General features: G+C 35.6%; 2 protein-coding genes across 2 annotated transcripts; both read left to right on the top strand.

The window, feature by feature from the left end:
* The first annotated feature begins 4,819 nt into the window (after positions 1–4,819).
* Positions 4,820–10,431, top strand: LOC131301299 (omega-hydroxypalmitate O-feruloyl transferase-like). The gene is made up of 3 exons (XM_058327500.1): positions 4,820–5,433; positions 8,640–9,156; positions 9,784–10,431. Exons 1-3 carry the CDS (start codon positions 5,011–5,013, stop codon positions 10,125–10,127), a joined length of 1,284 nt encoding a protein of 427 aa, XP_058183483.1. The 5' UTR covers positions 4,820–5,010; the 3' UTR covers positions 10,128–10,431.
* A 5,755-nt stretch (positions 10,432–16,186) lies between these two features.
* On the top strand, positions 16,187–21,474 carry LOC131301002 (omega-hydroxypalmitate O-feruloyl transferase-like). Its single transcript, XM_058327091.1, has 3 exons — positions 16,187–16,814; positions 19,578–20,094; positions 20,950–21,474. The coding sequence occupies exons 1-3, from the start codon at positions 16,386–16,388 to the stop codon at positions 21,309–21,311; spliced, it is 1,308 nt and encodes a 435-aa protein (XP_058183074.1). The 5' UTR covers positions 16,187–16,385; the 3' UTR covers positions 21,312–21,474.
* Positions 21,475–26,691: the final 5,217 nt, after the last annotated feature.

Here is a 26,691-nt window from a genome sequence, read left to right on the forward strand (position 1 = left end):
GGTAGTTTAATGGCTTCTCTCATTTCTTGTGCTTAATGTGGTTTGTGAATGGATTAAGTTCATTTTTATGTAACAAAACCTAGGGTTGTTAACCTCTTTGATTATGTGTAGGTAAGGACTTGATCTCTTGCCACAAATAATGCTTGGAGCTATGTCACTCTAAGTGTTTGCAAAAATGCCTCAAAGAACTTGTTAAGCTCTAATCTTTGGTCTAAACCTAGAGATGTTAACTTCTTTGATTGGGTATAGACAAGTTTTTTGGCACACCCAATGCTTAGAACCATGGCTCTCTTTGTGTTCGATAAAATGCCTAAACAAGTTTTCATCCATTTCCAAACCCCGTTGTATGAGTTAAACTTGATTTTCATGGTTAAATCTTCCAAGTGGGATCAAATGACAATGACTCTCACTTGAGTTATCAAAGAGAAGCATTGAACAGCCTAAGTTATGGGCGGAATGAACCCCTAGACTTTGCCGTTTTAATTTCCTGTCAAATTCCATTTTCTAGTCTTCTTGGTAATTAGAATTATCATTACTCAAAAGTTGGCGGTCCTAACGCTAAAAAAAATCCTTCGTAAAGCAAACCTTCCGGCCTAGCTCCATTGGCTCCCTGTGGATTCGACCTCGGACTTCCGAGTTTATTATGCTACAACCGATCTAGCCCTACGCTTAGGGCATTTTTATTGACACACACTCTAAGGTCGCAAGCATTCAGAACTTGTTAACTACAACTAAAACTATTGAATTACCAAAAAAATCTTTTGCCGAGCCAAAAAATAAAATCTTTTATTGATTTGTCGATTGATACCTTTTACATGTGGATCTCTTTGCCAGGCGACGAGCGAGGGAAAGGATCTCTCTGATTAACGGGTTTTGGAATAATGAGAAAATCTAACAGTATCTTGATCATAAGCATGGTAAAAAGTCTTAACAATTACAAATAAAATTCTAAACAAGAGACAAATCTTTGGTTGCACACAAAGCTTCCCGGATGATCATTATATCTTGGGAATGAAACGTCACACAATTCGGAGCAAGCAGTGACGTATCTTAATTCTCTTAGGACAGAGCTTAATGCGTGACTTAATCAATACGTTAAATTTATATTCTCCTATACCTCTACTTGAAGTATTATGTTATCATCTTATTGTTATTGTTGTGTCTCCGGTTATTATTGTTTACAGAAATTTCTAGAGAATATTTCCAACAACTTTTAACGGTAATGGGTATCATCCGTGTATATGTAAAGGCAGGGGAGGTGACTTCAATTTCCAGCATCAGAGAGGAGGTCAGTGTATTTTTTTTGGGACAAAGACAAAAACAAAAAAACTAACTTCTCTCAAACGCCGATCTTCTCATATCCGCCTCAAGAAGCAGAATGATGACGTCCAACGAAATGATGCGGGACACCATTTTAACCTCTTGATCGATCTACTCCCATGCATATCTGCAAGCTTGTCGCTCACTTTGTTTCACTCTTGGAGTGTATGCTTCAGATTGCACTCCGTACTGGCCAAGAGAGCTTTACATTCTTGGATTAGAACCTTGTGAGGAGGTCGGTGCATGTATTTACTAGAAAGCGCCTCAAAAGAGATCAGCAAAACGTAACTGAACATTAAAGAATGGGAAAATCTTAATTTACGGAAGTTTCGTAAATAAAGTTTACGGAGGCCAATCTCAGTTGTTCAAAAGTGTTTTGGACGATCAAAGATTGAAAAACAAACTATTAATGGTAAGAGATATTTATTACCGGTCAAAGATTGAAAAATATATCTCAATCGTTAATTGCCAAAACGAATGAATGAGATTGCGTGTTTTCCGCGAACAACTTATTCACAGATCCTCTGTGAATAAATTTCTCTCTTAGAGAAACCACAAATATGCGGCAAAATCAAGATGAAAGCATTATTGATGAACGGATCTCGACAGGAATATCTCTGCCTACTTTCTTAAATGATTGAGATATTAAATAATTACGCAAATCTGCATGAAGATCAAGATACTAATATTAGTATCAGTTTGTTCAACGCCTCAACCACGTGAAAGTACCAAAGTGGTTGGGCACTCTCAAACATTTGTCTGGTGAGTGAAACATGTGATGCATGTGATCTCGATTTCATTCAAAATTAAACATTATTCAGGCTTTGATTTATTTTCCTAGTACATGTTGATCTATTAAGGCTGAGTTGGGAATATGGCAGGAACCTTGGAGAGGAATGAGAATACGACGCCAAACTTTCATGCATGATTCCGATATTTGAAAGAGACAATTATAAGAATGTGATGTCATACTTTCATGATTCCAACATTTGGAAGAGACAGGAATAGAATTGCGATTCCTGATGACACATCTGACCAAGAATTATATTACCAGATTAAGTGGGAATTTGATCCCTCCCTAATTACCTCATGGGAATCTTGGATTCCTGGCTCAATCAATACAAAAAAGAAAAAGTTTTTTCAAATAACCTTCAATTTGTAACCAGTACGCTAAAGTTTAATTTTATCTTCCTTTCAATTAAATGAAGTGTTAAGTATAGGTAGATAGGCATATTTAAGTACTGATTTCAAATTTCATGCTACATCTTTTCAAATTTTTACATCACAAATTAGCACAACTAGCTATGGGCTGTTCCAACTCTACCTAAAATCTGCCATTTCATGTGGAAATTAGTCCGTAACTGGGTTGCGTGTAAAGCTAACCTGTTCAAACGAAAATGTGCTCCCTCTCCTATCTGCCCCATTTGTGAGGCTGAACCTGAAACCATTGAACATACACTCTTTCGATGCCCTTGGACAAGAGCTGTATGGTTTGGCAGCGGGAAATCTTTTTGGACTGTAGATCATGGTATCACCTCAACTAGTAAGTGGATGGAAGACCTTCTCTGTGGAAATATGGCTAAAGAAACTACAATGGAAGATATGGTCATCATTTTTCATCAGTTCTGGGCGATCAAGAAGTCTAGGAATGCATTCATCTTCTCGGGTAAACCTCTGAATCCGAAAGAAACAATTGAAGAAGCTTCTATGGGTAACTGTGATTATTTGCTTGCTTTGTTCAAGGTTCCTAAACCTTGTAACACTCGCTAGGCTAGGGGAAAAAATGGATCCCTCCTCGCTTCCCTGTCGTGAAGTTTAATATTGATGGAGCTTTCAATTCCTCCCACAGCTTGGCTGCCTTTGGCGTTATCGCGAGAGATAGTGGTGGAACAACTCAATTCTGGTGTATGGGTAAAACAATAGCAACTTCGGCCATCTACATTGAGGCTTGGGCTCTTAGAATAGCTTGCAACGTTGCAATAGAACTGGACATATTCGAAGCCCTCTTTGAGTCGGACTGCCTGGATCTTGTAAAATGCTTCAAGGATATCCCAAATCTTCTGGTTCGTGGGAGATTAGAGCTATCGTGGATGACATTAAAGAGTGGGCTAGCTCCAGGAATTGGTCCTTTCCTTTGTTTGGTGTTGTAGAGAGAACAACAAATTTGCGCATTGGCTTGCTACGAATTGTCTAGTAGAAATTGTTTTTTCTCTTTGGGTTGTATTCCGCCCAAATTGCAATTCCTACTAGATTCTGATGTACCGCGTTAACTTTGTGATTAATGAAATTGACGTCTTCAAAAAAAAAAAAAAGTTATTTCAGAACAAACATTTGTCCGTGCGCTTATTCTTTGTTTTTTTAATCACATGATTAAGAGATAAACCAAGAGGTGGTTAATTACCCTAGCTAGCTTGTGAATAGGTGTGAACAAGGTGCTATAGTCGTAACTAGCTAGCTAGCTGTTCTCACCCATCTTATATGTGTATAATATATGTTTAAACCCACACTTGGCATCCATTGAATATAATAAAACAGAGAAAATCTTATTTACGGACCTTTTCGTGAAGAAGAATTTACAGAGTCCAATCGCGAGCGTTCAAAGTGTATTGGATGGTCCGGATTTTAAATGAACTTTTTCGAAAAGTTTCATTAAATTTGGACCTTTGATTGCCAAAACAAACGGATGTGATTTGGTGCCTCCGCAAATGACTTATTCTCAATGAAAATTAAAGGTCCCCCATGACACTTTGGATAAGCAAAAAGATGGGCAGTCCGATGGGTGATTGCACTGTTTTAATAGGTAGGATTTTCGGGCATTTTCTTTGATATTTCACAATTTTTTGTGTGTAAAAGTCATAATTTTTTACTTTTTTGATTTCTATCATCGAGACGAATGTATAATACATAAACATTTTATTAAAAACTAACAAACATATTTTTTTTTTGGATAAGGACAATCAAAAAGTTGTTGTTCACAACTTGTTGATTAGTGAAAAAACTGCCTTAGTTATAAGAAAATGAGGAATGAATGAATTGAGACGAGGGAGGGTTTGAGTATCAAAGTTGTTTTTCCCATAACTTATTTACGGAGGCTTCGTAAATAAAGTTTTACAGCGCTCAATCTCGCGCGTTCAAAAGTGTTTTAAACGATTCGGATTAAAAAACAAACTGTTACCGATCAAAGATATATATTACTGGTCAGAGTTTAAACATATCTTAACAATTGACTGCCGAGACGGACGGGTGATATTGTGCGTTGCTGTAAATAACTTATTCACAGAGAAGCCGTGAATAATTTATTCTCTTTCCTAAAATATTGTAGGACAGATTTTCCCACCTGCTCGATTATCCTATTCACATGCGAATCATGCAACCTGTGTATTGTTTCACACACTTCGAAGGAGACCACTATAATATTAATGTTTTTGTTTTTACTATAATTAAAGCCAGCCTCTAGTCTCTATAAATGGCTTTAATTAGCTACTCAAGTCTTGAGAAATCCAAACTTCTTCAAATCTAGTAAGACTAAAGACTTTCATTTCATTTTTTGAAAAGAAAAAAAAAAGAATTTTATTAATCTTTGAAGTTGAATACGAATACCAATCTTCAGAAATCAAACGTTCTTCAAATCTAGTAAGAATTTCACATCTTTTTTTCAAATCTCCAAAGAATTTCATTTCAAACAACAATATGTTTGGAATCAATGTAGAGAGGGGAGAACCAACTATAGTTCCTCCTGCAGAGGATACAACCAAGAAAGGCACCCTCTACTTCCTCTCAAACCTTGACTACAATTTTCCTTGCAAGGTTAGAACGGTCTACTTGTTCAAACCGAGCAAGAAGGAAGGCAATGGGGAGGGAGAGGTGGTGGAAGTGATCAAGAACGCCTTGTCTAAGGCTCTTGTTATCTTCTATCCGGTTGCCGGCCGGCTGACCTTTGACTCGGAGGGGAGGATGGCAGTGGATTGCACCGATGAGGGTGCTGTTTTTGTGGAAGCAGAAGCTGGTTGTACAATAGATGACATTGGTGACGATACTGTTTCTATGGGTGACCTTGTTTACGACGTTCCTGCTGCCAAACACATTATGGAAATGCCACCTCTCGCTGTTCAGGTGTTGGTCGTTTTTACTGACTCTTATATTCCATTCGGTCCAAATTACTAGTTCAAGCCCTGTTCCACTAAGGTTTTTTGTTTTTAAAGTACATATTTTTCGCTTTACGAGATAGGTCATTCTCTCATAATACATCATTTTAAAGTACTTATTTTTTGCTTTGCGAAATAGGTTCCGTTCCGCTAAGGTTTGATTGGATTTTTATTATTGACTCTTATTTGCTATTTTTACTCTACTTTTATGAGGATTAGTTTTTTGAAAAATTTACTTGCTTTGTCCTTTGAGTTTCAAAATACAAACATGTTATCAGAATTATAGTATTAGACAAGTGCTCTTTATGTTAGGAAAGACTACAATACACACTCCTTATTTGGGTGTGTATTATATGCACCCCTAAAATGTTATGAATTATAGAGAAAATGTTACGAATTGTATTGTTAAAAAGTTACGAATCGTATAAAAGTTACGAGATACACCAAAATATTATGAATCATAATGAATCATAATGAAAATGTTACAAATCGTACCACTGAAAAGTTATGAATTCTAGAACAAAAGTTACGAAATATGCTACAATGTTACGAATGAACAATAAAATAGGTGTATATGGCACACCATTTTAAGGGGTGTATATTGTAGAATTTCTCCTTTATGTTTGGTAGATCGAAGTACTATTAAATGACGGGCTAACAGTGAAAGAGTAACACTAAAAAAATAAATCTAAAACTTTGTTTGCATGACGAAAATTTTGAGTAGAAATGAAAATGCGATGTCACATTCCTATATTATATTTTTTATGTTTAAATAGAGCGGTACAAGTGTGTGTGTATATATATATATATTCGATCAAGTATAACATTGAGATTCTAATATATCCGTTGTTTTGGATATCACCAATTACATAACCAATATTGAATAATCAAAGTTTAGTTTGACACCCATCTTTTGGTTTGACTATCCATTTAAGGGGTTGTTAAGACTAACAATGTACCACAACGGAGGTCATTTTTAGTCTCTAATAAAATAATCCGGTTTTAGTAGATAGAGATAGACACTGGTAGTGACGAGAGGAGAAAGAAAGGAAAGAGAGGGTGTGTATCAAAAAATAAAAAGATTGCTAGTCTTGCTCAGCCAAAAACAAAAGAGAATAACTTAATCACAGCTAACCCGTGAACAACTGTCTAACGCCCTGCCAATCATGTTGCAGCACATAGGGGGCATAGGAAAGAAACTTTTTTTTTTTCAATGGAAAAAGCAAATTCATTAATCAAGCTATATGACATTTTCAGATGAACTCCGAATACTAAACAGGACATACGGTAAGTACAGATTTCTACCCAAATACAGAGATATAGAGACACAATATATGAAAAGACTAAGAGACGAAACTAGTATCTAGCGCCTATACAAGAGCCAAATGCTCACTTATTCACACCGTTAACATGGTCGTCTAACGTGGAGCTAGTACCGAGATACTACCATCTCAGGATTGCGGAGCTCCGTATCAAAGATAATATTAAACTTGTGAAAATCAATCACCCGATCTGAAAAAATGAGAGCGGAACAAAACCCCACGAGAAGACCCACCGGAATAAAAACCGGACCCAACATCCGGACAGAAACCGAAGCAATAATGCTTGGCATTAAGTACGAGTCAAACAAATGAAATCTTTCTCTAGAAATAGTTTTCAAAAAGATTGATTTGTATTGATTGCGAAAAAACAAATAGTACCCATAAAAATTGGCATGCTTTAAATATTTAAGGAATACTTTAAAAAAGTACTGCTCCCTCTATCTCATTTTTATTGTCCATTATTTTGTTTGTCCTTTTTATATTTTTTGCCTATATTTTTTAGTGTGAATCTTGAAAAATATGCAATATGTATCTTGTTTGATAGATCTCGATTAGTTCTATAATATAAAATTTTTAAAATTATGAAAAAACATTATAAATTGAAAGATATAAACAAATAAAATATAAAACGCAATTTAAAAATGAACAATAAAAATGAGAATTACTTAAAAAACATTCTGGGAAACGACATTGTTTAGGTAATGAATATTTTAGACGGTCTAAATATTAAAGTTGTACAGTTGTGATTAATGTAGCAGTGATCATGTGGTTTCACTGTACACAGTCTAAATTTATTATCTCCAACTCTCTTCACACCCGCAAAAGTATATGTTCCCATTCCGAGCCCCATTGAAATAGTAAAAATTGAACCAACTGAAACTAGTTCAGCTGGCCAAGACTCTTGCATCTCATTAGAAAGTCAGAAGTGTTTGAGTCTCTTCACTTGCGCGTGGGTATTCTTCTCTTAGAGGGTTTTTCTTTTATTTCTTTGTTTCTATTCTATAATAGCCTTATTTCTTATATTGATTGAGATGTTGGGCTTGGTTATCTTGTGGACTCCGGATTTGTACTAAGTACTTCATATCTGAGGTAAAATGGTCTCTTCTATCGATTGACAAAAAAAATAGTCAAAATTGTTTATTTTGTTGTGCATTCATTTGCTAATAATCTACAAAATAATTGAGCTCAATTGAACAGCTTTTATTTTGATTGGCAAAAATCAATATTGGTAGAATTGTTAGGTTAACATCTTTGAGAATGAGTTCAATTTCTGAGTAGCTCGCTTTATCTTAGCACCTAAGTGCACTTTTGATTCTGTTGAGCCAAAGGTTTCTTTGCAGCTCAAATAAATATCAGCTTGATCCACAATCCATTTCTTTGAGTCAATAGTTTTGAGGGAAAAAAACACTAAGTTTTTGGACTAATACAGATATCCGATTGAACTGAATTTTTGTATTCTTTCTTTACTAATAAATGAATACGGATAGAATGACCGATTTTTGATAATTGACGTTTAGAACGAGCACACCTTTGTTCTGCAGTGCCATAAGATGCCAGGCCAACCGCATCTCGCATATCTAAACAGTGAAACATAAAAACAAAAAAAAACTAAACAGTGAAACATAACTTGGATGCACCACTTTTATGTTTCAAATCTATTATTGTTGTTTATTTTTTGAATTAAAAGTTATGTACTGTGAGAGAATGAATTATCTCGTAAATCAAAAAATAAGTACTTTAAAAATAAAAACCTTAACGGAACAAGATCTAATATCCACATATATTCTAGTTGTTAATTACTACTACATTTCTAATAAGTTGCTACAATGAGAGATTTACATTTGATTCTTAGGTGACGAAGTTTTCATGTGGAGGATTTGCTATGGGCATATGCGTGAACCATTTAGTATTTGATGGACAAACCGGGATGGACTTTATTAACTCGTGGGGGAAGATTGCCCGAGGCTTGTCCCTCAAGGTTCCTCAATTCTTGGACAGAAGCATACTCAAAGCTCGAAACCCGCCTAAGATCGAATTCGATCATCAAGAATTCCTGGAAATCGAAGACATACCTCGCACTAACGATCTTTACAACGAGGAGATCATCTACAAATCGTTTGGTTTCGACACCGTGAAACTTGAAAAACTGAAGGCGGCAGCCACGGAAGATGGGGCGGTTGTTAGGTGCTCCACATTCGAAGCCCTGTCGGGTTTTATTTGGAAGAGTAGAACTCAAGCTCTGAAAATTCCACATGATCAGAAGATAAAACTGCTCTTGGTTGTCGATGGCCGGTCAAAGCTTGATCCGCCGTTGCCGGAGAATTATTTCGGCAATGCTGTTGTGATTGTGGGTTGCCTTACCACAGCAGGCAAGTTCAAGTTTTATTGCAAGCTTTAAACAATATAAAACTTCATCAGCTCTGTTTGTTTGAACGTAAAATATTTTTTGGTAAAACTATTTATCAATTTTCTATTGTTTGGCTAGAAAAAGGAGGAAAATATTGTCAATCTAAAAAATATTTTCCAATTAAAGTGAAATTGTTTTCTTCTAATTTGGGCAGTAAGTCATTTTTACATTTCACCCACGATAGTCCGACATTTCCCAAAATCACATATTCTATTTAATTCTTCTCCCAAATCATATTAGATACAAAACGAGAGAGAGAGAGAGAGAATAAAATATTTTCAAACCAGCAATAATCATCCATTATTTTGAAAAATACTTTTCATATGCCAACCAAATAAAAGTTTAAAGTTTGTTTTCTAAAAAAAGATTTTACAATTTTTCGTCCAAGCAAACGGAGCCTAAATGTGCGCATGCACACATGGATACAAGTTGTGCCCTTTGCGATGCACAGCAAGTTTAACTTTTATTGCAAGGTTTCTGCAATTTTAATGGTTGCCTGTCGTGATATAGAGCCAACTCTAGATGCAAGAAAAACTTGGACATACAACCAGATTCTTTCGTTGTCTTTATGATTGAATTTCTACTGCAGGCGAACTAACGGAGAAACCACTATCATACGCGGTGGGACTAGTCCAGGAGACGATTCAATCGGTTACAGATTGCTACATCAAGTCGACAATAGACTACTTGGAAGTAACAAGAGCAAAGCCTTCCTTGGCCGGAAGCTTGATCATTGCTTCCTGGTGTCGACTGTCTTTCGATACCACCGACTTCGGATGGGGACGACCTTATCTTGCCGGAAGAGTGACCTTCCCGGCCTGTATGGAATCGGCGATATTCATGGCTCATCCGGAAGAGAAGAGAAGCATCAATGTGCTTCTGGGTTTTCCAGCTTCTGCCATGAAGGTCTTTCAAGAACTTGTGCAGATTTAGTTGCGAGAGAGATGATAGATCGGTTGGAATAAAATGGATAGCTTTTTCGTTGGTTTATTGTTAACGTTTTGGGTCTCGAGTTGCTTTTGCTTGCCCTTATCTTTTTAATAATTGTATCATTTTCAAAAATTAATTAAATTTCTTTTGCCGCGAAAAAAATAAAATAAAATGGACAGTGCTGTAGAAGGGAAAATGCATATGCATTGCAAGTTTCGTAATCTCGCTATCCTTTCCATGGCTCTCTCTTTTGGTTCTTTGGATCATTTTATCTGTCCAACTATTCTACAGTAATATATTCATTTTTGGCGTGAATTTTCGCTGAAGTTTTTATTTTTTAAGTACTTATTTTCTGATTTACGAAACAGGTCAATCTCTCACAATATGTCACATTTGATTCAAAAAATAACTAGTTATTTTAGTTAGCGGAACAGAGACCATATATTGTGCTTTTAAAACAAAATTAAGGTAGTTCTACGTACATTCTATTGAGAAAAACTACGCTCCATAGAATAGTGGTAGGCACTCTGCAAGCTCAAAAGAGTAGAGACTAATATTTTTTTGAATCATCAAACTTAGATTACTGTGAAAATTTTATATTCATCTCATAGTTAACTCACAATGAGTGGAGAGGTCGCTCAGACTCATATACTAGTTTTAAAGGAGATAATTAACCGATGTGGAACAAACTCCAATACTTCTCTACACGTGCGACTCCTGACTCGCACGTGGATAAGTAAACAAACAATCCAAAACACGCGTGGACCACAACAAACAACGTAACGGTGTACCTATGGCACAAACAAATGCGAACAAATTTTTCGAAAGCCTAACTATGATACCATGTAGATTGTTATCACAGTCCCACAATTGTGACCTTTTTCTGGATCTGGTTTGCTTGTTAAATATAAGACCCCAAATGATATGAGAATTAGGAAACTCTTAAACTATTTTTTACTGTCACCGGCCTCTGCATCTCCTAAATTGCCCTGATTTTGGAGGGATCGATCTCACGATTGTGACCTTTTTCTGGACCTGGTTTGCTTGTTAAATAGAAGACCCACATGATATGAGAATTAGGAAACTCTTAAACTGTTTTTTACTGTCACCGGCATCTGCATCTCCTAAACCGCCCTGATTTTGGAGGGATCGATCTCGATTCCCCTCCTGTGAACGACAAAGCCTCAAGTGTTCCGCTTGTTGGTAGGTTTCGACAATAATTCTTCCGCAAGTTTACCTACGGAAACCTAGCCTTATTATGACTTCTCATTCCTCTAAATGATAAGGTTCATTGGACTTCTCATGACGTCGCCGACATCGAACCGTCCACGTCGCCACGATCCGAACACTTCACCGGACCATTCAATCGGTAGGAGCGACGGGTGGTGTATACAAAGGGCAGAGACGTAGTCAACGAGAGCTGATGACTCACGCTTACTAGGAATTCCTCATTGAAGATCAACAATTGCAATAATCTATGCCCATCATTATGAAATTTCAAAAATTACCTGGACCTTTTGACCAAGGCTATAAACTCATTGAATACATCAGTGTAGCGCACGTGCGGCCTAGAACATCTAAGGGCATCACACACCTATTATTGCCTCAAACTTCCGTGGCCTGAAAGACCATAGTCCCTCTAAGAAGCTAGCTGTCGAGGGTCACCTCTACATAGCTAGTTAGCAGGTTGAGGTCTCGTTCGTTAACAGAATTAACCAAACAAATTAATCAAAATAGATGATGACTGTGGCTTTCTTGAAAACATCCCCAAATTAATCAAAATAAAAAGTAATCAACCACGTGAATAGTGATTGCTTAATTTCTATTACCATACGTGAATAATCAACGGATGCATATCCTCTCCAATTCCTATACGGGACTAGACGGCTATGTCTAGATTGTTTTCGGGCCCTTCTCCCAGAGCTTACCGATATTTTGAAAAGTTTGAGAACATCAAACATTAACTGAAGTTAACCAATGGGTAAACTCTCCTAAAGTTAGCAATGGATAAACTCTATAGTGGTTCCAAAACTTTAAATATTTGGTCTCCGTGAAATTCGATAGGATAGGTGACGTTCAATATTGTTTGTTGCAGACCTCATGGAGACTAACCCTAATGTTAAGTGCGTGTTTTTTTTTTTTTATACATAGTAAAGTTTAGGGTAAATTTCACTGACCTCCCCTCAGGTTTCTGACAAAGACAGAAACCTCCCCCCACATTCCTAAAATTACACTGTCCTCCCCTCTGCCTCTTGTCGGATAACGCCTGTTAACGGGAAACTTGATTTTACTTTTATGCCCACGTACTTGTAATGAATAAAATAAATAAGTAAAAGGGAAAAAGCTAAATATGACTGAGAAATTATTGGTTGCCCCAAGGGCAACAAGTCTACTTTCCCTAGTGATACCTCCCACCAATAAAAATTTGCCTTCTGGGTAAATTGTTAGAAAGTCTAGCCCCGTTGACGCATTAAATCGCATTAAATCCACTGACACACGTTCTTCTCTCCACACACCCTCCTCTCGTTCCAAATTTCAATCCGTTTGAATGGGTGAGAAGATTTTATTTTTTTTATCATTTAATTCTAAAGGGTCATAATTAAATTTTGACTATAAACTCTCGTTGATTAGCCCTAAGAAAGTCGTAGAATCAAATATCTCTTAGGACTAACCAGGAGAGCCATAGAGTCAAAATTTAATTATGACCCTTTAGAATTGAATGATCAGAAAAATAAAATCTTCTCACCCATTCAAACGGATTGAAATTTGGAATATTTAATTTTTCAACCTTTAGTTTATATATTAAAAAATATGGTTAAAAAATTAAGTGCTCCAAATTTCAATCAGTTGGAACCGATAGAAAATTTTTAGTTTTCTGATCATTTTATCCAAAATGGTCATAGTTAAACTTTGACTCTAGAACTCTCGTTGGTTAGTCCTAAAATATTTGGTTGTACGACTTTCTTAGGGCTAATTAACGAGAGTCCTAAAGTCAAAATTGTATAACGTGAACTCACTCTGAAAGAACACTAAAAACAAAAACTATAACCCTTTAGAGTCCTAAGTTTTAGAAAAAACACTAAAAACAAAAACTATAACGTGAACTCACTCTGAAAGCCTTGATCATCCAAAGATCAGAAAAACAACCATACAATGACAGACATTATTATTTTCCCAAAAGTCGAGAGAGAGAGAGAGAGAGAGAGAGAGAGAGGTGTAATACCTTCTCTATGGTGATGTTAAACGGATCTTGATTCCGACTTACGGCGGTTCTCGCAACTTCTTTTTGGATACCAGATTACGACCTAATTGCAGTGTTTTGTTTCCAAAGAAAATAATACTCCAAAGTGGAAACAGAGCTAACCTATCCCCGCAACCACTTGTGGGCCTAAAACCTGTCTTAGCCCATTTTTACTTACTGGACTTTTGCGGAGGGATTAACCGTTGTGAACTTGGGACTTGGGAGTCCGATCCATAAGTAAGAAATGAGAAACGACCAAAAAATGAGTTAGACATTATTTAGTTTATAATCTTTTTTTGAAATGTATTTAGTTTATAATCTATTTTACATGTTTATTAAGCAGAACCTTCCAATATAGCATAACATTTCTATTTGTAGCCTGTGCAATGAATATTAACCCTCTATTCCTTTAGGTTTCGTTCAGTTGTCGAGAATGTAGTGTGGTAATTGATTTCCAGAAAAAACGAAGTGAGATAAAATAAAGGAAAATAATTTTTTTTTTCCTCGTTTATGCTCTCTTGACAAGAAATCTTGTAGGGAATCCTTACATTTGGCAAGACCTGTTTTGCAGGAAAGTGTTTTTTAGTAGAAAAGTTTGAAGTTGTGAGTCCTACAACTTTTCTGATGACTGAACACGCAAAAACTTACAAAAACGTTGATTTTTTCATCTCTTCCCACCCTTTTCGTGCAACTGAATGAGACCTTAATGAAGTGTAAGAGGTATCTCGAAGGTGCAATGCACGGATATTGATCATACCCACCACTTGGCATGGAGGGCTCTATCATCTCAAGTGAATGGAGCTAATGTTGTTTCGACTATTCCTATGTAGCTCTTGTTTTGCTTTTCTTTTATCCTATAAATTGCTTATTTTATCAATTGAAGTTATTGATTTTTTCTCGAAAAAAGAAGCATAGTTAATTAATCGATTCTTTATTTCATCATGCCACATCTTTTAAATGTTTTCATCACAATTAACGCGCGCGACTAGTTACTTCCGGACAAGCATTCGTTCCGTAGGACGAACCGGTGAGAGATTAATATTTCTTTCTTAATTTGAAAAGATATTCAAAAATACGGAATTCAAGTGTCGAATATATGTGTTATATGCTTGGCTTATTCTTTACAATATTATACTCTCTCCGTCTCTATTTAATCGTCCACTACGATTTTATGTGTATTTTTAACGGCCTATATCTCTCGACGTATATTATATTTTATATTTTTGAAATTATTGTCTTATACAAAAAATTTAAAATCTATCAAATAAAATCTATATTGCATATTTTTAGTAATATACGTCCAGAGACATAAGCTATTAAAAATGTACACAAAATCATAGTGAACAATTAAATAGGGATAGAGGGAATATGTCACAGTTGAGAGATAGACAAACGACATTAATTTCGAGAAGCAAAATGATGGGCAGTCCAATGGGCGGTTGCAGTACTATTGAAATTATTGTCACTTAATATTGACTGATATATTATTAATTAAAAAAATACAAAGTTTTTGTTTTATCCAAAATGTATAAAACAAGAAATCAATAAATCCCCAAACTGGTCTATGTCTTGGACTTAGAAATTTGCTCTTGCCTAAGATCTCATTTTGGAGACCATCCAAGTGTTACATCAATGTTTTCGGGGCCATCTATACGGAACTTTACTCCGAATTTAATTGATATCCCGGCAAGTACAAGGAGAAATTTGGCTCCCAATATTAGTCGCAGTGCACGTAAACCGGACACCTCAGTTATAAGAAAATGAGGAATCATTAATTGAATTGAGACGAGGGAGGGATTGAGTATTAATTAAAAAAATACAAAGTTTTCGTGAAGAAGACTTTACAGGGTCCAATCGCAAGCGTTCAAAGTGTATTGGATGGTCCGGATTTTAAATGAACTTTTTCGAAAAGTTTCATTAAAATTCGGACCTTTGATTGTCAAAACAAACGACTGTGATTTGGTGCCTCTGCAAATGACTTATTCACAATGAAAATTAAAGGTCCCCCATGACACTTTGGATAAGCAAAAAGATGGGCAGTCCGATGGGTGATTGCACTGAAAATTAAAGGTCCCCATGACACTTTGGATAAGCAAAAAGATGGGCAGTCCGATGGGTGATTGCACTGTTTTAATAGGTAGGATTTTCGGGCATTTTCTTTGATATTTCACAATTTTTTTGTGTGTAAAAGTCATAATTTTTTATTTTTTTGATTTCTATCATCAAGACGAATGTATAAAACATAAACATTTTATTAAAAACTAACAAACATATTTTTTTTTTGGATAAGGACAATCAAAAAGTTGTTGTCCACAACTTGTTGATTAGTGAAAAAATTGCCTTAGTTATAAGAAAATGAGGAATGAATGAATTGAGACGAGGGAGGGTTTGAGTATCAAAGTTGTTTCCCAGAACTTATTTACGGAGGCTCCGTAAATAAAGTTTTACAGCGCTCAATGTCGCGCGTTCACAAGTATTTTAAACGATCCAGATTAAAAAACAAACTGTTACCGATCAAAGATATATATTACTGGTCAGAGTTTAAAACATATCTTAACAATTAACTGCCGAGACGGACGAGTGATATTGTGCGTTGCTGTAAATAACTTATTCATAGAGAAGCCGTGAATAATTTATTCTCTTTCCTAAAATATTGTAGGACAGATTTTCCCACCTGCTCGACTATCCTATTCACATGCGAATCATGCAACCTGTGTATTGTTTCACACACTTCGAAGGAGGCCACTATAATATTAATGTTTTTGTTTTTACTATAATTAAAGCCAGCCTCTAGTCTCTATAAATAGCTTTAATTAGCTACTCAAGTCTTGAGAAATCCAAACTTCATCAAATCTAGTAAGACTTTCATTTCATTTCTTGAAAAAAAGAAAAAAAAGAATTTTATTAATCTTTGAAGTTGAATATGAAGACCAATCTTCACAAATCAAAAGTTCTTCAAATCTAGTAAGAATTTCATACCTTATTTTCAAATTACTAAGAATTTCATTTCAAACGACAATATGTTTGGAATCAATGTAGAGAGGGGAGAACCAACTATAGTTCCTCCGGCAGAGGATACAACCAAGAAAGGCACCCTCTACTTCCTCTCAAACCTTGACTACAATTTTCCTGGCAAGGTTCGAACAGTCTACTTGTTCAAACCGAGCAAGAATATTGAAGGCAATGTGGAGGGAGAGTTACTGGTGGAAGTCATAAAGAACGCCTTGTCAAAGGCTCTTGTTATCTACTACCCGGTTGCCGGCCGGCTGACCTTCGACTCAGAGGGGAGGATGGCGGTGGATTGCACCGACGAGGGCGCTGTTTTTGTGGAGGCAGAAGCCGGTTGCACAATAGAGAAGATCGGTGACGATACCATTTCTATGGGTGACCTTGTTTACGATGTTCCTGCTGCCAAACACATTATGGACATGCCGCCTCTCGCTGTTCAGGTTGGTCGTTTTAACCAACTCTTATATTATTCCATTCGGTCCAAATTAGTAGTTAAGTTCCGCTAAGATTTTTTTTTTTTTTTGAAGTACTTGTTTTTCGATTTACAAGACATGCATGTCATTCTCTCACAATACATTACCTTTAATTAAAAAAATAATTACTTATTTGATTACTCAATTTTTTTGGTGATGTGCAAGTAATGCGCATGTTGCTTGAAAAGTATGTTTGGATTTTTATTATTGCCCCTTATTTGCTATTTTTACACTACTTTAGTTTTTCAAAAATCTACTTACTGTGTCCTCTGAATTTCAAAAAATACAAATACGTTAACAATTATATTAGATAAGTACTCTTTATGTTTTGTAGATCGAAGTACTATTAAATGGCGGGCTAACAGTGACAGAGTAACGCTAGTAAATAAATTTAAAACTTAGTTTGCATGACGGAAATTTAGAGTAAGAATGAAAATACGACGTCACATTTCTATATTTTCTACGTTTAAACAGAGCTGAGCAGGATATATTCGATCACAATAAGATTCTAATCCGTCTCTTTGGGTATCATCAATGACATAACCAAATTTGGATAATCAAAGTTTAATTTGACACCCCATGATCTTTTGGTTTAGCTATCCATTTATGGGATTATTAAGATTAACAATGTGTCACATTAGTCATTTTTAGTAGACAGAGATAGATTAGAGTTACGAATAGAAGTAAGTGGGCGGGCGCATTGATATTGATGAGAGGAGAAAAAAAGGAAAGAGAGAATGTGCTCTCTATTAAATCTGATTATTAAAAAAAAAAAAGATTGCTAGTCTTGCTTAGCCCAAAGGCAACAAAAGAGAAAAGCTTAATCACGCCTAGCCCCTGAACAACTTTCTAACGCCCAGCCATTCACGTTGCAGCACGTAGGGAGAATAGAAAAGAAACTGGAGCAATAATGCTTGGCATTAAATTCAAATCAATCTGTTTGAAAACTTTTTCTAAGAGCATTCACAGTGAAATAAGCAAAATAAAAAATTGTTAAAGTTAATAATGTTGGATAAAAAAAGTGCTCATATTGGAATAATCAAACTTATCAATCTCTTAACAACTCATCAAATTTTAGCTCTTCAATAATCAAAACTAGCAATATTTTGTCAATAACCAAATTTTATCTCTCAATCAAGTACACCAACATTACACAAAAATATTCTCTCTCTCTCTCTCAACAATATTTTCAAAAAATAATTTTAAAAAACTGTAACTTTCAGATTTTTTTTCTGTTTTTTTTTCAGAAACTTTTTTTTTTTACAAAAAACTATTTTTACAAATTTTTTTAAAACTGTAAGTAAATAAAGTGTGTTTTTCAAAAAACTGTTTTTGAAATTTCAAACCTCTTTTATAGAAAACTGTTTTTTACACAAAATCTATTTTTAAAAAACTGTATTTATAGTTTTTAAAATTTCAAAATTATTTGTGTAAATACAATTCTTTCAAAATTTCACAAAATTGTATTTATAGTTTTTAAGTGAAGAAAGTGTGTGTGTTTTGAAAAACTGTTTTTTGTTTTGAAAAACTATTTTTTTTGAACTGTTTCTAACATAAACAGTTTTTTTTCCTTCAAAAACCGCTTTTTCAAAAAATATGCGTGAAATGAAGGAAAAAAGTTTGGAGAGCCCATTGGTTTTGATTATGGGCAAAAAAATAACCAATATGAGATTTGACATTGTTAACTTTAACAACCTCTAAATAAATAATCAAAACCTGATGTGACATGTTTTGATTATTCATATTTTCTTATTCTACTGCTGATGCTCTAAATAGAGCACCGAAATTTCATAACCTTTTAAATATTTAAGGAATACTTTAAAAAGTATTATTGTTAAAATAAAATAAAAACATTACGGGAAACAAAGTTGTTGGCCTTTAGGTAATCAAAGTTGTACAGTTGGACCAATAAGTCACCGAAATTTGAAAACTTTTTAATTTCTAACTTTGTTTACTCTAGTTAAAGTATATGTACCCATTCCAAGCCCCACTGAAATAGTCAAAATTGTTCATTTTGTTGTTCATTCATTTGCTAAGAATCTGGAGTACAAAATAATTGATGATCAACTCAATCGAACATCTTTTGTTTTCATCGGTAAAAGTCAATATTGGTAGAATAGTTAAATTAGGACCTTTAAAAATGAGTTGAATTTGTGACCCTCTTTCTTCTAGTTAAGTGCACTTTTGATGTCATTGGGCAGTCCAATTCTTAGTCGATGGTTTTGAGAGAAAATAATAATAATATTTTTTTGTATTTTTTACAGATATTCGATTGAACTGAATTTTTGTATTCTTTACTAATGAATGAACATGGACAGAATGAATGGTTTTGATAATTGAAGTTTAGAACGAGTACACCTTTGCTCTTCAGCGCCATAAGATGGCGTGCCGACCGCATCTGAGCCGTGTTTTTCTTTTCTTCACAACACTTTACAGTGAAAAACATAACTTGGGTACGCAAATTTTATGTTTCGAATCTCATTATTGCATTTTTTTTTCCAACATTGTATAGTTAGTGGGGCTGAGTAGGATCGATGTTAATAAACGAGGGTTCAGATGCTATCCATAGCCTTGATACCTCAAACCCAGCCTCTCGTGAGGCTCAAACCTAGGCCACCACGGTAGAGGCCGGGACATGAACTTATCAACTGTGCTAGCTTGGCAGTTCACCATTATTACTTTACTACATTTCTAAGTTGCTACAATGAGAGATTTACATTTGATTTTTAGGTGACCAAGTTTTCATGTGGAGGATTTGCTGTGGGCATATGCGTGAACCACTTAGTATTTGATGGACAAACCGGGATGGACTTCATTAACTCGTGGGGGAAAATCGCCCGAGGCTTATCCCTCAAGGTTCCTCCATTCTTGGACAGAAGCATACTCAAAGCTCGAAACCCGCCTAAGATCGAGTTTGATCATCAAGAATTCCTCGAAATCGAAGACATACCTCGCACTAACGATCTTTACAACGAGGAGATCATCTACAAATCGTTTGGTTTCGACACCGTGAAACTTGAAAAACTGAAGGCGGCAGCCACGGAAGATGGGGCAGTTGTTAGGTGCTCCACATTTGAAGCCCTGTCGGGTTTTATTTGGAAGAGTAGAACCCAAGCTCTGAAAATTCCACATGATCAGAAGATAAAACTGCTCTTGGTTGTCGATGGCCGGTCAAAGTTTGATCCGCCATTGCCGGAGAATTATTTCGGCAATGGCGTTGTGATTGTGGGTTGCCTTACCACAGCAGGCAAGTTCAAGTTTTATTGCAAGCTTTAAACAATATGAAAGTTCATTTGCTCTGTTGGTTTGAACATAAAATATTTTATCTATTTTCCGTTGTTTGGCTAGAAAAATGAGGACGAAAATATTTTCAAGATAAAACATTTTGCACCAATGGGGTGAAATTGTTTTCCTCTAATTTTGACCATAAATCATTTTTGCATTTCACCCAATGGTCCGACATTTTTTAAAATCACGTATTTCATTCCCTTCTTCTCCTCAATCATATTAGATCCAAAATAAGAGAGAGAGAGAGAGAGAGAGAGAGAGAGAGAGAGAGAGAGAGAGAGAGAGAGAGAGAGAGAGAGAGAGAGAGAGAGAGAGAGAGATTACTCAATTAAAATATACTCCCTCCGTCCGGATTTAATTGTCTCTAGTTCTATTCTAACCGGCTAAAAAATAGATTATATTTTTGAATTTGTAATGAATTTCATATCGAATATGTATCTTATTTGATAGATCTCAATTAGTTCTATAATACAATATTTTCGAAATCACGTAAAATATTATAAATTGAAAGATATAATTGATTGAAAAATGACACGAACTCCCAAAAAAAACTATTAAATCCGGACGGAGGGAGTATATTTCTAAACCAGCAATCTATCATTATTTTGGCAAATAATTTTTTTTTACCAACTAAATACCGAAAATAAAAATATAAGATTTATTTTCTAAAATAAATATTTTACATTTTAAAATATTTTACACCGAAACAAACGGAGCTTAAATGTGCCCCCTCACACATGGATACAAGTAGTGCCCTGGGCGATACACAACAAGATTCTTTAGTTGTGTCTTTATGATTGTATTTCTACTGCAGGCCAACTAACGGAAAAACCACTATCATACGCGGTGGGACTAGTCCAGGAGACGATTCAATCGGTTACAGATTGCTACATCAAGTCGACAATAGACTATTTGGAAGAAACGAGAGCGAAGCCTTCTCTGGCTGGAAGCCTGATCATTGCTTCCTGGTGTCGACTGTCTTTCGACACCACCGACTTCGGATGGGGACAACCTTATCTTGCCGGAAAAGTGACCGTCCCGGCCTGTATGGAATCCACGATATTCATGGCTCATCCGAAAGAGAAGAAAAGCATCAATGTGCTTGTGGGTTTTCCAGCTTCTGCCATGAAGGTCTTTCAAGAACTCATCCTCCAAATTTTGTTGCGAGAGAGATGATAGAGCGGTTGGAATAAAATGGACAGTTCTGTACAAGGGAAAATGCATATGCATTGCTAGCTTCGTAATCTCGCTATCCTTTCCATGGCTTTCTCGTTTGGTTCTTTGGATCATTTTACCTGTCAACCTATTCTACAGTAATCCATTTTGGCGTGAATTTCTACTGAGCTTCTTATTTTTTAAGTATTTATTTATTGTTTTACAATACGGATCATTCTCTCATAATGCGTCACATTTAATTCAAAAAATAAATACTCCTTCCGTCCCAAAATGTTTGTTCGGTCCGCAAAACGGAGTCTTAAAAATAATACGATTTTTGCAAGAAAAATTCAAAAGTTTTTTAACAAGTTACTAGATATCAATGACTTTTATTAATTTGTAAAAAAGGTTTGAATTTTTTCTTTAAAAAATTGCATTATTTTTAAGTTATTGTTTTGCGGACCAGACAAACAATTTGGGACGGAGGGAGTACTTATTTTAGTTAGCGGAACGAAGACCTTATATTGTGCTTTTAAAACAAAATTAAGGTATTTCTACATCCTACGTACTAATAAAAACTACGCTCCATGGAATAGTGGTGGGCACTCGCAAGCTCGAAAGAGTAGAGACTAATATTTTTTTGAATCATCAAACTTAGATCACTGTGGAAATTTTACATCTATCTCATAGTTAATTGACAATAAATGTAGAGGTCGCTCAGACTCATATAATAGTTTTAAAGGAGATAATTAACTGATGTGGGATAAACTTCAACATTCCTCTGCACGTGCAACTCCTCTTGACTCGCACGTGGATCAGTAAACACACAATCCATAACACATATGGATTAAAACAAACAACGATGTACCTATGACACAAACAAGAGGGAATAAATTTTTCGAAAGCATTACTTTGATACCATATGGATTGTTATCACAGTCCCATGATTGTGACCTTTTTTCTGGATCTGGTTAGATTGTTAAATAGAAAACCCCACATGATATGAGAGTTTATGAAAAATAGATGATGACTGTGGCTTTCTTGAAAACATCCCCAAATTAATCAAAACGAAAAATAATCAACCACGTGAATAGTATCCACTGATCACACATACGATTTCAAAGCCTACTTTTTACAATATTCATAACGGAAAATGCTCTCTCTACAATGAAGAATATCCAGAAAGGTAGAAACGTAACATAGAAAACCTAGTTTTTTCTGAAAGGCAGAAACCAACGTTTGAAGATTTTGTAGATGGTGATTCTATTTTGACCCCTCTTTTCCCTAAGTACAAAACCCTTACGTGGGTTGGGGCAAAAATAAATTTTAAAGTGGGGTCAAATGAGTAAAAATGAGTTGAAAATTATACATATCTCTAAGAAAATTTGGGAGGCAGTGGGTTCAGCTGTCTTCCCTTGTCTCTTACTGCCTCTGCCCTTGTCTGTAAGGGTGGGTTCTCTTAAACTTAGAAGAAATTAAGTTGGTTTTGTCTTTATTTGAATTTTTTTTCACATTTGTTAGTTTTGCACCAAAATTTTGTGAATTATTATGGGCAACGTACGTGCCCTTAAAATTTCAGTTTTAAAGAGGGCTAGATCGAGGGAGCGCTAGCGGGACGAGCGCTAAATTCAAAGTCGCCACTTGAGTTTAAAGGTCCCACTTCAAATCTCTCAATTGTAGGTTATCTTCAAACGAATGGATCCGAAAAGCTAGTTAAAATTCACTGTTTTTTGGGTACATTTAATAATTTCAAGCTAATAATGTTCGGATGAGACACTTAATGATATCCTATTGAGCTGATGTTTGGTGTACTTGTCTTACTCGACGAACTCTATGACGTGAACGTTTCTAATCGTAAGAGCAAGACCAGAGAGGCGACGATTTGCCGTGCACAGCACCACCCTCCGGTCGCATCAACAACAAAGGTTTATTCTTTTATTTGAGATTCTCGCATTTCTTTGATTTTTAGAAAAATTACGATTAAGAAATGAAACGTGAAAAGGCAACCCAAAAACACCTATGCCATTAAGGGGTTGCCTAGCTCTATACTACCCTACCAAACAGCAATCATCCAGGCACACCGGATTCCATGTATGCACAATTATTAATTTTACTCTGGCGCAATTACATGAAAACTTCTCCATGACTTTGCAATTTGTTGCCCCTTATTTTACTGAAATGCAATTGCCCCTAAAGTTTTTTTATTTCTATTGTTTTGATGAATGAGAAAAGTAAAAAACGTCGACGAAATTCCGTAAATGCATTAAAGATGAAAACAAATAATATTATAGTGGATTTTATAATTATTTGATCTTAGAGACGCAAGTTTTCATACTTAGCAAGGTCAAAAATGTAATTTGCTGTTTTTTGTTAATGACATCATACTTAAAAGACTGACAAGGGAGGTCAGCGCAATTTCAGATAAAGTAGGGGTGGTTATTGATATTGTTAGTTACCTCGGAGAAGGTGATTGTAATTTACCCTTCTTATAGAAAAGGGGAAATTGAACTAGATCCCCACCTCCTTCATTTTTCAACGAACTATCACAGGATTTTTCCAACCTTAGCAACGAAGCTGGAATCACAGATTCTAGAAGGCCGGCCCGGTTGCGATAGGTAAGGGTATTTCTGGTACTAGCTCGAATCATGGAATAAATCTCGTTTTCCATGACTGGCCCGGTTGCGGAGTTAAGGGCAAATTTTTTTTTTTTTTACAACATAAGAAGTATCCCATATCCAAACGGAATGAGACTAGCCGGGGCCGGTCATGAAAAACCAACTCCCACGAAAAGCAATTAGAAGCATCTAGGAGGTGGACCATTGGATGCGTATAAGAGGCTATGTACATAAACTTTCACCTCCTAACTAGTGGGCCTACTCCCGAAGAATCAAACTCATACCTCCGAAGTGGAAGCAAACCCCCTAATCAGTGGAGGCAACCCTGGTTGTGTCGTCCTAGCCCAACTGGGAGAGCAAGCAATGGGCAGTTCACTTCGTGACTCCCCTTTACCTAGGGTACGTAGCTTAGCCTAGGATTCTCTTGGATAACAAATTGTTTGTTTGAAAAAAAATAATATTAGAAAGTGAAAACATGAGAAATTGAAGTGAAAAAAAGAAAGAGAATATGAAATTATTTTCTTATATGTGTTTGATTGCAATGAATTATTTTAAGAATCTTGCATGAAATTATTTATAGTTACTAACTTACCCTTACCATACTAGATATATATGGATCATGATAGAACAAGAAAAAATCCTGGATGTAGTTGGAGTGCCAATACGAGGTCATAAATTTCAAGAGGATTTATCTTCTTCTTCTTCTTCTTCTTTTCCGGCTTTAGCAAGATAGTGAAAGTTATATAACCAATAATTTAAATTTACCCCGGCTAGTGGATGTTAACGTATACTAATAATAGTGGATAAATTGCAGTTGACCATGTGAGTGAAGGTTCCAACTCGTCCAAATTCACAATGTCATATGAGTGATGCATTGCACAATAGAAAATAATTCGAACAAATTATTGGTGAGATTTTTAAGCACGGGCTAAGTATTTACTGTAATAAGATAATTCCACCAGAAGAAAACTCGTCACCTTGAATTTACAATTTTGCCCCCATATTTGTGAAAAATAGTCGTTTTGGAATTCAATATAATGAGTTTTTTTTTGGTAATTAGATTTTAGTTCACCAAACCAAGAAAGGGACAAACGGCAAAAGCCCATAATTACGTCAACAATATAAGCAAAAGGCTACCCCAAAACACCTAGACACACCTTAAGAAACAGCAAAAACCAATGTTTTTTTTTCTGCTTTCTTTTCTTCTTCCAATGTTTTATTGGAAGCTGTTTGCATCCTATCCCATATCGATATCATGGTGTTAAAAGCTTTTCTTTTCCTTGATGTACTCTATTAAGTTTTTAATAAAAATTTTGTTGCCAATCAAAAAAAAGAAACAGCAAAAGCCATTTCATGAATTTGCCAATCACTAAAGCAGAGCCTATTAAACATCAGACCTCCACCCTCCAAGAGTGAAGATAAAGCCGGATATCCTTGTGGTGATACGAGCAATAACCTCCTCCACCACACTCACCACTTGTCATGTTTGTCATAATTTTAAAAACTTTGTAATATCGACCTTCATCAAACAATATTCATTTTGCACATTTTTGGAGATTCATATTAGAAGATATAAACAACTGAATACTAACACAAACATCAAAAAAAGACAAATAAAATTGGACGGAAGGAGTATCTTATTTTCCGATGAACCCAGGCTCCTCTCTACAACTTATTCTTCTCTCTTTCCGCTGTCCTCTCTCCCAAAACGATCTGCCTCACCTCTATAACCCAATCTTTGTCTTTTAACAATGGGGCATATTCGTCGTTTCATGCGCGGTTTCCATGTATGCTCAATTATTAGTTTTATTCCCATGTCAGGCGCAATTACAGGAAAACCTCTCTATGACTTCGCAATTTGTTGCCCCTTATTCCCCTAAAATACAATTTCTCATAACATTTTCTGATTTCTATTGTCTAGATGAATGAGAAAAGTAAAAAATATCAACGAAATTTCATAAATGCATTAAGGATGAACACAAATAATTTTTTAGTGGATTTTATGATTGTTTGACCTTAGGGATGTAAGTTTTCATACTAAGGGTAAAAAACATAATTTGCCATTTTGCGTTAATGACATCATACTTAAATGAGTGTACGGGGAGGTCAGCGCAATTTTGGATAAAGTAGGGGTAGTTAATCAGTGATATTGTTAGTAACCTCAGAGAAGGTTGTAATTTACCCTTCTTTTCTGTATCGTTCCAATTTTATCGGATGTTCCCGAAGGAACTAATTTACCCTTCTTAGAAAAGGGAAAATTGAACTAGATCCCCACCTCCATTTTTCAACGAACTATTACAGGATTTTTCCAACTTTAGCAACGAAGCTGGAATCACAGATTCAAGAAGCCCGGCCCGGTTGCGATAGGTAAGGGTATTTCTGGCACTAACTCGAATCATGAATTAAATCTCATTTTCATAAATAATAAAAAAAAATAACGTCACAAAAATCTCTCCACGTCTTTATTCAAACTCGTATCTTGAATGAGTTGTTACTTTGTGATTTTTCAAATAATATTCGGGGTCAACTCTCACCAATTGGTGATTTTTTAGGTATTATTTAGTGATTGGCCAACAAATGACGGAATTTTCACATCAAATAGGCTAGTTGCAGGTACTTCGTAAACAAAGTTGCCTCCTAGCCCTTTTTTTTTTATTATTATTAAACATAAGAGGTATTGCCACAGATCCGGGGGTGCTGTAGAGCACCCTTCGCATTACACGTGTAGTGCGGCTGATCTGACTATCCATCTCGGCATTGGATGACTCGATTTTGAATCCGAACAA

Source organism: Rhododendron vialii, chromosome 9a (assembly GCF_030253575.1).
Source record: "Rhododendron vialii isolate Sample 1 chromosome 9a, ASM3025357v1".
NCBI lineage: Eukaryota > Viridiplantae > Streptophyta > Magnoliopsida > Ericales > Ericaceae > Rhododendron > Rhododendron vialii.

Excerpts from the sequence above, each read along its gene's own strand:
- LOC131301299 (XM_058327500.1), top strand. The coding sequence starts at position 5,011 with ATGTTTGGAATCAATGTAGAGAGGGGAGAACCAACTATAGTTCCTCCT. Across the intron at positions 5,434-8,639 it reads TGCCACCTCTCGCTGTTCAG|GTGACGAAGTTTTCATGTGG; the intron begins GTGTTGGTCGTT and ends TTTGATTCTTAG. Across the intron at positions 9,157-9,783 it reads GGGTTGCCTTACCACAGCAG|GCGAACTAACGGAGAAACCA; the intron begins GCAAGTTCAAGT and ends TTTCTACTGCAG.
- LOC131301002 (XM_058327091.1), top strand. The coding sequence starts at position 16,386 with ATGTTTGGAATCAATGTAGAGAGGGGAGAACCAACTATAGTTCCTCCG. Across the intron at positions 16,815-19,577 it reads TGCCGCCTCTCGCTGTTCAG|GTGACCAAGTTTTCATGTGG; the intron begins GTTGGTCGTTTT and ends TTTGATTTTTAG. Across the intron at positions 20,095-20,949 it reads GGGTTGCCTTACCACAGCAG|GCCAACTAACGGAAAAACCA; the intron begins GCAAGTTCAAGT and ends TTTCTACTGCAG.